This window comes from Salminus brasiliensis, chromosome 15 (genome assembly GCF_030463535.1).
Source record: "Salminus brasiliensis chromosome 15, fSalBra1.hap2, whole genome shotgun sequence".
Taxonomy (NCBI): Eukaryota; Metazoa; Chordata; class Actinopteri; order Characiformes; family Bryconidae; genus Salminus; species Salminus brasiliensis.
Window position 1 is genome coordinate 27,526,915 of NC_132892.1, and position 17,233 is coordinate 27,544,147.

Sequence of the window (17,233 nt, forward strand, 5' to 3'; positions counted from 1 at the left end):
TTATGTAATATTATGTGCTGTATATATTATACTTATTTAAACCTATTTTTTATCTATGCATTTATATTTTTATAATTATTTATTATTATCATTTATTATAATATTATTATTTTATTTATAATATTTAAATCCTGTTTACATTTTTTACATTTAAAATACTTAAAATGTCTTATTTTAAATCTTAAAATGTATTAATCTAAAAATAACTAAAAAAACTTTTTAAAGCTTTTCAAAGTACTATCTGAAGAAGTTTGTCTTTACTTATTGGGAAGTTACAACATGTTTGATCATTTTACAAGGATAAAAAACAATTATTACATTATCAGTAATTTATTAAATGAGGCTGACATTAAAAGACCAGTGTAATAAACTGTAAAAAGTAATATCAGATAATATATACAGCGGTTATTAACACAGTCATGGCAATAACTCTTTGAATTGAGTTTGCGTATATAATGCTAATATATTAATGCTCTCTCTCTCACTCACTCACTCACTCATATCACTCTTTCATCACTGTCACTAATTGTATTGTTTAGGAGTCATGGGGTGAAATCTCTCTCCTAATTACAGGCCGCTCAGCGCTGATACTCGCCCCAGGCCCTCTATCTGTAGTATATTAGCCAGGACTTGATTGTGGAGCGTGAGAAAGGGGGATAACTAAAGTGGGACCCCCTTTTCCCGGGCTGTGCTTTGGTCAGGGTTAGGGTCTTTGGGCCGCTTATGTCCGCAGGCATCACCTGAGGCTAACTGTCCTCTTTTCTCCCACCTTGAGGTCAGTTTGTGAGGGGGATATAGTTTGTCATGGCAACCCAGTGGGGTACCTGCTGAGTCTGTTTCTCTTCTCTCTTTGTTTTCTCTCTTTTTTTCTTTTTCCTCTCTTTTGGTTTTTCTCTCTTTTCCTTTTCTTTTGTTCTTCGTACTGTTTCTTTTTCTGTTTTTTTCTCTCTTTCTCATCCAATCTTTCCTTCTTTTTCTTGTCTCTAAAATATTTGCAAAAAAAATCCTTTTTTTTAATCCCTGAAAGTATTTTTTTCATCTTCCATTCTTTAAAAAATAAATGAAATAAATTATTATGGATGTTGTGTATATTGTCATGAGTCATGAGGAACAGCTTGAACAAAGCATGCTAAAAAAGGCTGGTCATGAATGGAAGTGCCCCCAGTTAGCCTGATGTCATTTGAATAATGCTAACTGATGGCTGTACCCTGTGCTGGAGTGATGCCTGTCCAGGGGGTATTCTAGCCTTACACCCAATGATTACAGGTAGGCTCTGGACCCACCATGACGCTGACCAGGAGGAAGTGGATAAGAATATGAATTAATAAATGAATAAAGGCTGCCGTTCAGTCACGTTCGGTCATTATCAGCAGTATCAGTATTATTTACTGTTCTTTAAAGTGCTTTATTTTAGGGGTCTAAATATGTGCCTGACTGTATTCTCTCTTTTTTTAATTATTATTATTAAAAACCAGGCAGCTGAAGGAGTCTCCTTCATCGGTCCCGACACTCACGCCATCCAGGCCATGGGGGATAAAATCGAGAGCAAGCTCCTCGCCAAGGCGGCCAAAGTTAACACCATTCCCGGCTTTGACGGAGTGGTCAAGGTTAGTCCAACTGTTTGACTCTTTTGGGCTGTTTAGGAAATCACATCTGTATTTCAGTGTGTGTGTGTGTGTGTGTGTGTGATTACATTCTTAACACATTTAATTAGTTTCACACATCTGATTATAATGTAGTTTGTCTCACAGTCACAGACTCCCTGTGTGTAAGTACACACACTCAGTATGCACAGCTGGAGGGCCATTACAGCATACAGTTAAACCCCCCCCCCCCCCCCCCCCCCACACACACACACACACACACACAGCCCAACAGAGCACTAACACACCAACACATCTACACCCCCCACCCCACCCCCCATTACACCCAATTACTAATGAAACACTCTACCCAGTGGTCTACAGCCTGAGCTCTGCTGTGTTTAGTAACCATGCACAACACACTGTCTAAAACACACCTGTATTAGAAAGCAGTGCTGCTGTACCTGTAAACACACACTGACCCCGTTCACAGCTGCTCACTTCATATGACTGGTATTTGGATTGAGTCCTGATAAGATTTCAGCCTGATCCTGATACTCAAAACACATGAAGTGACCAGACGTACACCAGACGGACAGAGTGTCTCTGTCGTTTCCCGACCCCTCTTTGCCTCCCCTCCCTATAGCTACCTCTCCCTCTCCCTCTCCCTCTCCCTCTCCCTCCCTCCCCCAGTAATAATAATAGGGTTTTCTTATCCCTCTTTTTTAAACACTTTTCTTTAGCACTTTTTCACTCACTCTCTCAGCATCACTATTTCCTTATCTCCCTCTCTCTCTGTCACTGTTTTCTCTCCCTCTCGCTCATTCTTTTTTTCTCCCTCTACCTCTCTAACTTACTCTTTTCTCTCTATCTATCTATATCTCTCTCCCTCTCTCCCCCCTCTTTTTTTTTCTCTTCTTTCTCTTTTTTTATGTCTGTATTTTTCTCTTTCTTTCTCTTTCTGTCTTTTTTTCTTCTCTATCTCTCCAACTCACTCATTCTTTTTCTTCTCTCTCTCCACCACTGTTCCTCTCTCTTTTTCTCTCACACACTTTTTTTCTCGCTCTCTCTCTCTCTCTCTCTCTCTCTCTCTCTCTCACTCCTACTCTTCCTTTTCTCGCTCTTTTTTATTTCTGTAATTTTCTCTCATGTTCTTTCTCCATCTCATATGTCTATCTCTCTCTCTCTCTCTCTCTCTCTCTCTCTCTCTCTCTATTTCTTACTCTCTCTTCCGCCAACCTTTCTGTCTTTTCCTCTTTTCTATCTCTTTATTTCCTTCACTCTTTCCACCGTCTAAATACTTCCTCTTTGCCCTTCTTTAATTTTCAGTTTTCTTTAGTTCCTTTTTTCTATTTTTCTTTGGATTCCTTTGAAAGTCTTCTTTCTCTTTTTTATTTCTTAATTTCTTTTGTTCTCTAGAATAATTGCTTTATCCATCTTATTTTTCCTTCCCTCTTTCATTTTCTTTTCTTTTTTTTCTTTTTCATTTTTTTTTTTGTCTTTTCATGACTTTTATCTGTTCATTTATTATTATTATTATTATTATATATTTCTCTCTTGCTTTTCTCTTCTTTTTTATGTATCTCTCTCCTCATCCTCCCCCCCCCTCCTCCTCCTCCTCCTCCCTCCCTCCTGTGTGAATGTGTTTTAATGACCCCTCGTCGTGGCTGTTTTGACACTTCCTGGTCTTATTGCTCTATAAATGGGGCAGTGTTGCTCGCCGGCCGCAGACAAAAGCAGCAGGTCCGAGTGGGTATTAGCATATGAGAGAGACCATTTAACGACCACTGCGTCGTCCAGCAGATCGCTATCGTACTCTCACACACACACGCTAAAACACCACTCGTTTAACCCAGGACATGCCTGCACTGCTAGGCTTCTTACCTCGCTCTGAGCGAGGTGTGACACTTAACATTCTCTGATTCATAGTGTGGTGAATTTTAGAAGTCCTGTATAGAAATTCAGATTAACCCTTAAAACCAGTTCTGAAAAACAACATCCCTCGATCATATCCATACCATTACAGTCAAAAACCAGTCACCCACATTCAACCACATCCCACACACAGAAGAGCAGTGCAGTCACAGAGATCACTCGCCCTCCGCTGCCTGAGAGGGGGAACTGCACCTCTGTCTTACAAGTTTATTTGTCACAAAAGTAGTCATTCATGGTGCTGTTAGTCCACATGAAACAATAATATAAAAAAAAGATTGAATGTATAAAATATAAAGATAAAAGCCAAAACGTACACACACACACACACACACACACACACACACATATACACAGAGATAAGATGAGTGAAACTGTTCATTCCTCCGTAATTTCTATATATTTTGCTTTAATATTTATATATAATATTATTTTCCATTTTCTCCCATCTTTGTTTTTTTATTTTTACATTTGTGCCTTTCTTTTGCATTCATCTTGAGCCGGTCTCATTCCCATTATCATTTATTAAGGGCATTTTTTACTTTTTTCACTTTATGTGAATCTGGCTGTGAGTTACAGTTTTACAGTGTTACAGTTTCTCAATATTTTATGATGAATGGACCAATAGAAATGATCCAAAATTATTTGATTGACTACATTGACTTCCATTAAATGTTAAGAGGGTTTTTCTTTTTCTTTTTTTTCCTTTTTAGTTTTGTTTTTGATACAGAGATACAGTTTTTACGTGATCAGTGAAGTTGCTGAAGTTCATCATTAGACTTTGTGCTGGGCATTGCTGTGGATGTAAGTGTATGAACAGTTGGATATTACACATGTACCCGAAACACTGTGTTCTTGTTTGTAGGATGCAGAGGAGGCTGTGAAGATTGCAGGAGAGATCGGTGTGTATCTGTGTTAATCAGATTTTAGAAATTCTTGTTGGTAAACTTTTGGCAAAGTAGCATCCAACTTTCACTCTCTTCCTTTTTGTCCTCCTGTAATATTCAGTTAATGCTAATGTGTGTATGTGTTCCTTTGTCTGGTATTGACAGTTCTTTTCAACTGACCTTGGACCAGTTGTCTCCACAATTAACAAAAACATACCATATATACAATATCAAACTTGACAGAAGAGTGAGTGTCCAAGTCTAGAAATATGTAGTTCATCTTTAAAGGAGTGCAGACTCCTCAGAAATGATCTGTTTAAATAATAAACACTGCAATGCTAACTGAGATCCAGCAGCCCACCAGCTACTCATGTTTTGTTTTAAGGTTTTCTATAATCCCCTAACCTCTAGGCTCATTATTACAGTTATTAATAGATACCTAGATATAAATAGATATGGATCAGGATAGGGTGACCAATTTTTTGTTTTCAAAAAGGAGGACAATGGGGATACACAGGTATCCACTGTAGTTAGGATGTCTGGCTGGGAGAGGGGGTTCATGTAGGTCTATGTTAAAGGACTGTGGCAGTGTGTGTGTGTGAGGGTGAAAATACCTCTGAAACCATGCAGCTACAGGATGTTAATCCACATTAACACACACACACTCTTACTCATTTAGCAAAACCAATAAATAGCCTTAATAGCCTACATAACCAGATCATCTCCTTTCAGTTTAACCTACAACTTGGGCCTACTTAAAAGTCCCCTGCCACAGCATGCTAACTGCGGTGGATACCCGTTTGTCCCCCAGTGTCCACTTTTTTTTTTTTTTTTTTTTTTTTTTTTAAACACAAAAGCATGGACTCCACAGCATTTAAATCAAATGTTTGCACACATTCAACCAGGTGTTTCCAAACATTGTGTGTGTAGATATAATAAAATAAGATAAGCTAGATGTTAAGAAAAGCATAAGACAACCTAATATTCAGCAACCACTATGAATTTCTTCTTAACCCCTATGAAGTGAATATGTAATATGTAAAGGACATAAGAGAGAAGAACTGAAGAATGGGCCGACCTTCATGTCCTGAACCTCTCCTCTGTGTTAATATGGTTTTCAACCTGGTTTGCTTGCTTTTTATGGCAGGTTACCCTGTTATGATTAAAGCATCAGCTGGTGGTGGAGGAAAAGGCATGAGGATCGCCTGGAACGACGAGGAGACCAGGTGAGACAGACATGAGACATGAGACACTACTGCTACTTAACTCTACTGCTCCCATAAGAATCTCTTGAACGTGCTTGACTTTAGGCCTAAGTTTGACTGAGGAATACACCACTTAACCTCAGTTAGGTATCATCTGCATTGTTCAGTCTTACTGAACGAGGTACAAGTGATAAAACTGATAATATACATTATGTGTACAGCATCTTTCATACAAATGTGCTGCTGAAAATGCTTCACCAATAAGAAAAACCTCAACAACAACAAAAAATAAGTAAAAAATAAAGTAATGTAAAGATGCCAGAAGGAAGGTAATCGTGACAATCGTACAATAAAGCCTAGTAGCTATAGAAAATCAACATTTCTCTGCATCCCTGCAGTGGTCTGTAGTGAGCTTCTGTGTGTCTACACATACAGTGAAGGAGGCAGCTTCTAATTGCTGTCCTTATCTCTGGAGTGAAGTCCTGCCGTCGTTTGAATTGTAATTGGATTGAAGTCAAGCCAAACAGACAGCGAGAAAGTGTTGGAGTGAGGAGAGATGAAAGAGATTGGATCTGATAAGAGCAAGGCTTTGTTACCGACACCATGTCAACATTCCCCCTAATTCACTTTACCAGTCCCACTTAGACTGACCAATCAGACCCGGCAGTCTGAGCAATTGAGCCAATCAGGAGGAGTAGTCTACTCGGGTCGTGCGGCCAGTGCTCAAGTTTGCCTTGCTCTCGCTCAAGATCAGTGTTTGCAGATATTGAAAAAGTTCAATATCATGGTTCTCCAAATGGATTACAGTGTTAAAGAATGTTTAAGTGATTATTAAAGCATTATTAATTATAATTATGATTACTACTGCCTCATAAACAAATGTCCTACTAACCTGACAGAGCTTGAACATTAATACAATGCACAAAATGTAATTCTGCGGTATTGCAAATGTTAAAAAAGCACTTGCAGAAAATTCATGTATTATGTATCATAATATGTATGATTATATGTAATCTATTATCTGAAAACTAAACTAAAACCAAGCTTCTTGGCAAAACGAACATCATTATACAGCCATGTCTTGGATTTCCTACCAACTACATTACTAAAAATATCAGTGAGACTGCAACTCATCGTAGCATACTGAGATGAACCACTGCATCTCAAACTGTTTTTCCTCAAACCTCCAAACCATCCAGAAAAACCTTCAGCTTAACTTGCAACACATGGAGATGGAAAATGTGAACCCTCCGGGGGTCCCTGAGGAGGAGCGAATTGAGAACCACTGGTATTGATGATACACTATATGGACAAAATTTGGGACACTCCTCTTGATCATTGAATGCAGGTGTTTCATTCAGCCCCTTTGCTACAGGTGTATAAATCAGGCCTCTAGCCATGCAGTCTGCCTTTACACACATTAGTGAAAGAATGGGTGGCTCTAAAGAGCTCACTGAACCCCAGCGTGGTTCTGTAATAGGAGCCACCGCTGCAACAACAAAAAGTCAGCTGGTGAAATTTCTTCCCTCCTTGATCTTCCACCATCAGCTGTGAGTGGTTATTATTATTGAACAGTGGAAGTGTTTAGAACCACAGAGAGCAGCTCAGAGAAGCTACAAGCATGTATTGTGTTTTTATTTCAGTTAAGAAGTATATTAACACGCTAAACCTTTGCTTAAATGTAAGCTTTGCTGCTTAATTCATCACATAAACAGTTGAGTCCCACAGGGTTCAGTTTTAGGGTTTGTGAAACTGCTGCTGGTTGTGGCATTAAGTTGTTCAGTAATTTCTAATGGGCTTGCTTATGTGGTTACTGATACTGTATGACACACTGTTAGCTATAAATATATATTTGTTGTGTTGATATATACAGTATGTTGTACAGTAGCTATGTTTAAATTCAGTCTGATAATCCATTAATATTCCAATATTATTGTTTAATATTAAAGAATATTTAAACTGGAGCAGACTATGTCCAAATATACACCTCAGTACACCTCAGCTGGAATAGATTAGTCAGATTGAGAATTAAATCAGATAGATTTCTACCTGATTTAACAAGGTATGGAAGAAAAACCAAGATTACCTTTCCAGTACAAAACCTTGAGTATGTTCTGCACACAGTACAACACGGTTCTCAGCGCAAGAGCCTAGCTTGTTCAAGGCAACGACCACACGCGTTGTGGCTGTTAAAAGAGCTCTGGAACTGTTCTGGTTCTGGTTCTGCTGTGCAGCGATGCCTGGGACAAAAATGACCTTACTGAAAGAGTCATCAGAAGAAATGCTGTCCTAGACTGTTAAAAGTAAAAGATCCTTGAGGAACTGTGGAGGAAGCTCTCAAGGTGCTTTGAGGAAACGTCAGGGAACCTTTTTTTTATTTTTAAAAGCCGTTTCTTGAGCTTCTTCCACAGTTTTAAATTGAAGAGCCTCCAAAAGTTCCTCAGGGAGTTCCATCCTTTCGGTCCACACACTTTCAATCAGGGGTTCTGTGTCATGGGGTCAAGTCTGTAACAAATTGTTATAATTTTATTTATTAATTTTTTAAAGGGAAGGTTTCCGTTTCTCCTCCCAAGAGGCTGCATCCAGTTTTGGGGATGATCGGCTGCTCATTGAGAAATACATTGACAATCCCAGACACATCGAGATACAGGTGAGCACAAGCCGCAGTTTGAGGAGCTGTACATCGTTTGGATGTTGTCATCAGTTATAATTTTATGCTGATTATAATGTGTGTGTGTGCGTGTGTGCACGCAGGTATTAGCTGATAAGCATGGAAATGCTTTGTGGCTGAATGAGAGGGAGTGCTCGATCCAGAGACGAAACCAGAAGGTGGTGGAGGAGGCACCCAGGTGTGTGTCTGTGTTAGAGGTCTACTACCCGACCCGGGCCCAGCAGGGCTGGATCTCACACTCTTTTACGCTTTCTTCAAGGCTCTATATACTTGCACATTCTGTATATTGTGCTCTCCTGCACTCTCGCTTGTGCTTTCTCGTACAGTCTTGTGAGCTCTCATTTGCTCTCTTTCACGGTTGCGCTCCTGCGCACTCTCGCTCCCTATTGCTCTTACACTCTCTTGTTCTTGTTTGCTCTTTCATTCTCTCTTTCTGTTTTCTGCACTCTCATAGTCTTTCTCTTGCACACTTTTTCTTTCGCTCTCTTTCTCTCTGGCTCTGTGATCGCTCTCTTGTGCTTTATCTATTAATGAAAAAGCTTTTAGGAGGAAAGGAAATAGAAAAGGTTTCTGAAGAAGTGTGACTTCACTGGTGTGTATGTGTGTATGTGTGTATGTGTGTATGTGTGTATGTGTGTATGTGTGTATGTGTGTATGTGTGTGTGTGTGTGTGTGTGTGTGTGTATAGCACGTTTCTGGACCCGGTCACTCGGCGGGCAATGGGTGAGCAGGCTGTGTCTTTGGCCAAAGCAGTAAAATATTCTTCGGCTGGAACTGTTGAGTTTCTCGTTGACTCCAAGAAGAACTTCTACTTCCTGGAGATGAACACGCGCTTGCAGGTGTGTGTATGTGTGTGTGTGAGTCTGCAAAGACTGTTTTAATACTGAATACATCGCATAAAAGAGGCCATATTGTGGAAAACTGATTTCTTTTCTGTGTGCAAAATGAACATTGTTAGGCTTTTTAAATGGACCATTCACTCTATGCGGGAATTCTCTTAACACTCAACATGGTGTCTGGTTATGAAATAGTCCCCACCTTCAGAAAAGAGCCAATCAGCTTGTTAGTTTTTGAAAAAGCCCCACCCTTCATCTAAAAAGAACCAATCAGCTTGCAAGTTTACAAGCAGAGGAGGGATGACATAAATCCAGTCAGGTTGTCTCAAACTAAGTCATGAACAAAGCAGAAACATAAAACACTCTAAAACTGAAAGCTAAAATTACTGTCTCACATTTCACTCTTTTTTGCTGATTTAATTTGATTGAATTTAATTTTTTTGTATTTTATTTCTGCATCCTTAATTAAAAATATACTGGAGTTAATACATTTTTTATATTTTTTGGAAATTTCATTAAAACAGTGAATTTTTAAATAAGTTATCTTTACTGTCCTTGTTTCTTAGCAAATGCATAAAACACATGCAAATGCATTAAAAGCATGTGGCTACATAAGAGTTTGGTAATTAATTTGGTAATCGATTATTCATTATAATAATTATAATAATTAATAGATTATTCGACTAATAAAAATAGTTGTTTGTTGCAGCGCTAAATTAAATGCATGAAAATTTAACAGTATGTATGTTTATCTCCTAACACCTAGAACTATATAAAGACAAGTCATCTAAGGGGGCTTATCTGGCTCACTGATACATTGTTGACTGATAAATGGGAAATTGTTATTGGTCTAAAATTGGAATTACTGCCAATAATTACGACTGATAACATGCTGGTGCACATGCAGAGCACACAGCTAGCTGCTAGTGAGTGGAATTAGTTTTAAGTGAATCCTTTAAATCTGTGCCTGTGTGTCCTTAATCAGGTGGAGCACCCCATCACAGAGTGTATCACGGGATTGGACCTGGTGCAGCAGATGATCCGCGTTGCTAAGGGTTACAAACTACAGCACAAACAGGAGGACATCCCCATCAATGGGTGGGCTATAGAAAGCAGAGTCTACGCTGAGGTAAACAGACAAACAAGTAAACATACTGAAATACCTTACATGTCCAAAAGTTTGTGGTCAACCATTCTACTGAATGCATTCAGCTACTTTTAAGTCGCACCCATTGCTGACACAGATGGGCAAATGCACACACTCATCTTCAGAATAGCACACTCTACAGGGGTGTAATGGTGTACAGGGCAATAAAGTTCCCCAGCATTGAGCTTTGGAGCGGTGGAACTGTGTTCTCTGGAATGATGCTGCATCCACAACCTTTGGGATGAGTTGGGGAGGTGATTATTTAACATCCTGACCTCACTGATGCTCTTATCGTTGAATGCAACCAAATCCTCACAGCAGAGCTCCATAATCTAGTAGAAAGCCTTTTTCCCTAGACAGTAAAGACAGTTACTCCAACAAAAGCAGGATAAACTCTAATACCCTTGATTTCAGAAGACGCAGTGAATGTACAGGTGTCCCAATACTTTTGTCTGTATAGTGTGGCTGCTAATCCACAGCCCAACATTACCAAAAATGTTAAGTCAATTAAATCCATGTTATGATCACATTTTTAAGTGTGTCTGTTATTAAATGTGTGCACTCTATGTCCAAAAGTATGTAGACACCTGCTCATCCAATGGTTCTTTAAAAATCAAGGGGGTACACAGGGAGCTTGCCCGCCTTTGCTGAAGTATCAGCTTCTACACTAGATTTTGGAACATTGCAGCACAAATTTGATCGCATTTAGTTACACAAGCAGGCACTGAGGTCAGGTACTGATGTTGGGTGATCAGTTCAACGCACCGTGTGCTTGCATGTTTGCATAGCTGAATGCTGGTGTAATCCCTTAAGGTAAGGCTGTTCAAGCTGAATTCACTAATTAGAAGGGGTGTCTGGATACTTTTGGACATATAATGTGTACATGTAGTTATACTCACCCACTCCTGGATCACAGAAGCTATTCAAATAAGTTGTTGTTTAGCATTTCTAGCTTTCTGAACCACACACACTCTGCTTTGGAGTATGTATGTGAGACTTGGCCTTCTGAACATTATTTTGCTGTATTTCACTCTGGAGACAAGCACTTGACCTCTGGTCTCGTGTGATTTATCTGTGGAGATGATGTTTCTTCTCTGTCTGACTGTGTGTTTGTTTCTTGCTTGCTTTCTCTTTCTTTCTCTCTCTCTTCCTCCTCTCAGGACCCCTACAAGTCGTTTGGTCTTCCCTCCATCGGTCGGCTTTCTCAGTATGAGGAACCCATTAACCTGGCTGGAGTGAGTATTGAATTTACATAGAGAGAGAGAGAGTGATAGAGAGAGAAAGGGATGTATAACACTATTAAAGGGGTCACTGGCATCTTTGACCTTTGCTACATGTCTAGTCAGTAGGGGTGTAATTGTTCTTGAATTCACACCGAGCCGCCATGGTAGGGTGCACTCACTGTGTGATGCACACAGTCTCACAGAGAATACATGGTATGTGTTACTAGGGCAAATACAGTAATTTCACAAGAGGGCGTGCCACTTGGAAAGCTGTAAGGCTATGATAACTGTAGTCTTTGTCCTTTTTTATGTTTTGCTGCTTACTTAACACACTGCAGGCTGTATTGGCTAACTATGGAGTGTGCTGTACAGCACTAGATGGAACAAACGTTTAGCATGAAAATGAGCAGCTAACATGTATGTAGGCTGTAGACTGCATTACACAATGACTTGCCTAAAGCTGCCAGCCTCGTCGCACCTTTGGGGAGTCTTTTGGTTGGTCTTCTGGATTTGACTGAGGTTTGCCACAGACTTGAACAACCCAGGGTATCTGTGGCATTCACAGCGAAACCCAATGTGTCCAGTGTCTCCATACTGGATGAAAGCTGGTAAAAAAAAATCCACAGGAAATGATGGAATATTTACCCACATTCTGTTTCACACAGGACTAATATAACCTGAGGTTATTTTTATGACTGATATGGCGCAGTCAGACAAGACTAAAATCACTGAGGAACTATAGTAGTTATTTACAACTACTACTCTAGCCCACATTTTATTTATTGTTGTCTTCACTGTTTTGTATTGTGGTCTTTTGTCCTCTTACTGCTTAAAGGTGGGTACACTGACGTTAGACTAAATATGATCAAAGATTTAGTTTTATTACTTACCTAGATATGTACTGTGCATTGCTTCATGTATTGCTATTTAAGAAACAAAAACAAATTAAACAAACAAATAAAAAAAAAACAGTATTATGAGGTATTTTTAAGATGTACATCTTTTAACCTGTGGTTCTTAGTATTATGTAGTAGTATTCTGTTTACTTTAAACTGTATTTACTGTAAAGTAATAATTACTTTACCCCACCTCCCCATGTAACACTAATCCTGTCTGAATAGGGCTTAGGACACTAAATAAAAAAACAGTTAAACAGTAAATTTGCACTTATCATATTCTTATAAATTCCTAAGAGAGAGTGTGTGTGTGTGTGTGTGTGTGTGTGTGTGTGTGTGTGTGTGTGTGTGTGTGTGTGGTGTCCTGAGCTGGTGTATGGTATCAGGATACTCCCTGCTCAGATGTGCTTTGAAGCTATAGAGCGGACCTGTGGGCTTTTTCTTGCTCTTTTTACAGCTTTCCTGCCTCTAGAATAAACATATAATTGCTGCTGGATCTGTATGTATGTGTGTTTGTGTGTTTATGCACATGAAACACAGAAACCCCTGACAAGGAGAAAGATGTCAACAATAAAACGGAGTCAGGAAGTAAAAAAAAAAAAAAAATAGGGAAGCGAAGTGGTGATCCTATTGTAGAGCAGCGTTTCATCTGTAAAGAAAGCAAACAGGGCTGAGGATATTTACACTCATCTTCTGCCCGTTATATCCAGGACAAATAGATCACTAGCCATTTATAACAGTGTTTTGCTGGTCATTTATAGCAGTGTCATATTGGGACAATATGTTTTCTTTCTAACCCAAAATAGAACAGCTTTAAAAACTACTATTGTCTTCCTCCTCTGTTTGTTGGTCTAGTTATTGAGCAGGAATAGAGGCAAACATGAGAAGGACTGTATGACCCTTCATGATCATGGATCAGTCCTGTGGTGCCACTGAAGGCCTCTCAACTGACCATCTCAGAGTTGTGTATTGTTTAGCAAATTATACGGTATCTAGAATAGTCAAGATACAAGATCTGGCATGCCGTATTATATATTCTGTATTATATATACATATATAACAGGGATGCCCTGATCTGTTCCAGTGGATCTAAATCAGGACCGATCCTGGCATATTTTAATGGATCGGGTATTGACTATTTTAATCTTAATCCAGTTCTTAGTCTTTGATTTAACCACAGTGTTCAGAGCGCCGCCTGGTGTCCTCAAGGCGCCATATATGGACATTGGACCAGTCAGCAGAATTGTGGAGTCTGCAGTGTGGAGACATGAAAACAGACCAATAATATCTGAACTTTATAAAACTTTCACTGAAACGGTCTGTTTTACCGACGCTTGTTGTGTTGTGTTTTTAAACCAGCACTAAAGAAACCATTCAGAACCGAGTGGAGGGTAACGCTAATGCTAACACACACACACGCGCAATAGAAACCCCACACACTGCACATTCACCCACTATAAACCAACTATTATACACCAGTAGACCAACAACAATATATATTAGTCCAGAGTGTGTACCACTATACACACTCTCACTCACACAGGAAGTGACCTGACTGCAGTGTTTTAAAGGAGCTAAAAGCTGATTGGTCATGGAGGAGAGTCAGACTGGATTATAAGATATTAAACACTATAAAACAGTAATTTAAAAAAAGTCTCAACTAAACTGAATCAATCAGTCTCATTATTTCTCAAAGTTACTGAACGGGATAATCAGCAGCTCATCTTGGCTAAACTGAGACCCAATAGTTCCCATAGTTTAATGCATTGAACCCTTGGTTTATTATTCAGGTGTTAAGTACTGTGAATTATTTGGTAGCTATTTTGGGGTCTTGTGGAGTCCCTCAGGGCTCTATTTTAGGGCCTATGAAACTGCTATTAAATATGACAACAATGTTGTACCTGAAGTGTGGGCTTACAAACAAAGTCTTAGGGGTTAAAGCAAATCCCAAGATGGTTGATCAGGAACAACGTCTGTTGTGTTGCTTTATCCTTAGTAATTTGGAGTTGCATTACAACCTTGGATCAACGGCCTGATTCCAGTCCGCTAAGTGAATTGAATGATTTTAAAAGTCTGCTTTAATGATCTGTCAGGCAGTGATGGTGGAGTTGAATTACAGGTCATTGGCTGAACTGAAACTGAACTTCAAATAAACTTTAAAAAATGAAATTGAAATGATAATTGACCCCATTTCTATCTTTGATGCTGAGCTGACCCACATTTCATTCTTAAATGTAATTAGTTGTTAGTTGGAGTGAAGACTGTAAGTGATGTCTCAGAGATGATGGTAAATTGGTCCACACAGTAAAACAGATGATGTTACAGTGCTTTTCCACTGCATGGTATCTACACTACTCGACTTTACTCTGATTTGTTGCTTTTCCATTAGGCAAAACCTGGTATCTGGATCTTATATTTTAGTACATTTAAGTACCTGCTTGCTTGTGGTTCCAAACAAACGAAGTGGGGACTAAAACATGATGTCCAACACTTGCAGGGCGTTGACAGGCCAGTGAGAATCATCACTCTACATGATCTGCAAGCTAATCTAGGCGTTTTAGTGGCTAGCTGTTTTAATGGTCACTATTGACAAACAAGCCTGTTTTAGTCTTAAAGTTGTAAAGCATTTCACTGATGCAGGCTTGTGCCTACAGACTAGCTGCTGTCCAATGAAGTAACATGTACCTCCATTTTTGTCTGATTTTCTGTGTGTTTTCTTTATGGTTTGAACTGTCTGTCACTAAACAGACCAATAGAAATGCTCTAAGTGACTGAGTAAACTCTTATTTTACTTTAACTGCCATTCAAAGTTAAGACCATTTTGGCCTTCTCCTATAAAGTTACCATTTTGGAGATTGATATATATCTACTCTTGCTGTCTGGCTGGACATGTAAGAGAAAGCTATCTGGCTAACTGGCTAATGTTAAAATAATAAAAATACACTTCCAGTTTAAGCCTTTAAGTAAAGTGTTATCTAAAACATGAGACATTAAAGGGTATATATGTTACTTCTCTGCCTGTAATGAGCTGTGAGTTTAAAAAAAAAAAAAAAAAGTTCTGACCTTAAAAATAGAGCGGCACAAATAGAGCCGAGCTAACCCAGCTAGCTTGACGCCAACATAGTCAGCTCGCATTTTATTTATTTGCTTTTACTTTACTTTCTTAATAGGATTGCTTTAAACAAATTAACTATTTTAAATCTGAAACCTGTTCAGATAATGTAATTTACAATCTATGGTAACATAAAGTATCCAAACAATGAAATTCACATGACAATAAGCTGTCCCCAATATCATGCACATAGTGCGCATTTTACTTTAATTTTATTTACTTCAACTTATATTATTATACTTTATTTATTTTGTATATATTTTTATTATTAATTTCTTTTTTGTTATCTTTATCTATTGGTGAATGGAGGGACAGCAAAGTAAGAATTTCATTGTACAGCGTAACTGTCTGTTTCTGCTGTGCATATGACAATAAAACTCTTGAATCTTGAATTTAGGGTGGAAAGATTACAACGTTGTTAGTGATTAAATATTGTTTTGAGATTTATTTATTTATTTTATTTTTTGATTTATCTTTAAGAATAAAGTCTAAGTGCCTCTCTAAGGCGGGAGTTTAGAATTTCATCCAACTGTTTGGCAAAGAGAGCAGGCAGAAATGCGCACTACGCAGACGTGGCCAATATTGTGGATGGCCGTTGTTTGGGGGCTAGTCGCAGTAGTAATGGAAAACGAGCCAGGTAGCTACCAGATACCAAAAAACAAGTAGAGTCGAGTAGCGTAAGAAACCATACAGTGGATAATTGCCATAATGAAGCCCAAAAAAATTGGTGGTGTCAGAAACTGGATTATTTTGAACAAGAGAACATATAAATAGGAATATGCTGTAATTCCGAGATCTGTCAGCTTTATTGTTTTTCTGGTTGAGACAGTATCAGACAGGCCTGGGCTCTTTTTGAAATAAGTTTAGCACCATGTGCCTTTAGGTGTAAATCTTCCCTCTTGATGGAGTGTTTTATATTAACATCAAACATTGTCTTCTCTTCCCAAGGTGCGAGTGGACAGTGGCATTCAAGAAGGAAGTGACATCAGCATCTACTATGACCCTATGATCTCCAAAGTAAGCAGCTTGTTTTGAAGATGGTGGTGTTGAGCGTTCAGAGTTGATTGGATTGGACTGGACTGGTGTGTGGGTTGATTAGTTGATTAACTGGTGAATGTCTTGGTGTAGCTGGTGACCTATGGAGCCACGCGAGCTGAGGCACTGAAGAAGATGGAAGACGCACTTGATAACTACGTCATTAGAGGTAATGATGAGCACAGGCGGACAGACATGGTAGGCTTACTGTTCAGAAGTTTGGAAACATGGGGGCTCCAAGTGGTCCTGTGGTCTAAGGCACTGCCACTATGATCTGAGGAGCGGTGATTCGAATCGCAGGTCATACTTCTTTCCGGGTGGGTTGATTGCACTTCCTTCCCACATCACTCCTAGTGAAATGTTGGTTAGCACTGGGGTCTGATAGCTGTTGTATCAGAGCTGGGAAGCCGCGTCAGGCTTTACCTAGTGTTGGGGGCATTGCTGGTGGTAGGGGGAGTGATGACTGGGTAATTGTCCTTCCAAATTGGAAACAAGGTATAACTGGAAATAAATTAATACATTGGAAACACTTGTTACATTAATGCTTTTATTATATTTGATGTACGATCAGAACTCACAATGTCATTTTAATTAATTAATTTAAATTTTTTATATAATCTGTGACACACTGTGTTTAACAGCTCTTTCTACCCCATTCACCACTCTGTTTATTGCATATTCACCTTATTCTGCCACGCAATGTCAT

The 17,233-nt window shown here is 39.0% G+C and overlaps 1 protein-coding gene across 1 annotated transcript in view; it reads left to right on the forward strand.

Moving 5' to 3' along the window:
- pcca (propionyl-CoA carboxylase subunit alpha) overlaps window positions 1–17,233 on the forward strand; it is a 54,868-nt gene that overhangs the window by 18,492 nt on the left and 19,143 nt on the right. Inside the window, exons 7-16 of the mRNA XM_072657507.1 lie at window positions 1,476–1,607; window positions 4,381–4,417; window positions 5,550–5,628; window positions 8,155–8,257; window positions 8,362–8,456; window positions 8,967–9,117; window positions 10,100–10,243; window positions 11,422–11,496; window positions 16,441–16,509; window positions 16,621–16,696. Of these exons, the coding sequence (XP_072513608.1) occupies window positions 1,476–1,607; window positions 4,381–4,417; window positions 5,550–5,628; window positions 8,155–8,257; window positions 8,362–8,456; window positions 8,967–9,117; window positions 10,100–10,243; window positions 11,422–11,496; window positions 16,441–16,509; window positions 16,621–16,696 (961 nt within the window). The remainder of the gene's footprint in view (window positions 1–1,475; window positions 1,608–4,380; window positions 4,418–5,549; window positions 5,629–8,154; window positions 8,258–8,361; window positions 8,457–8,966; window positions 9,118–10,099; window positions 10,244–11,421; window positions 11,497–16,440; window positions 16,510–16,620; window positions 16,697–17,233) is intronic.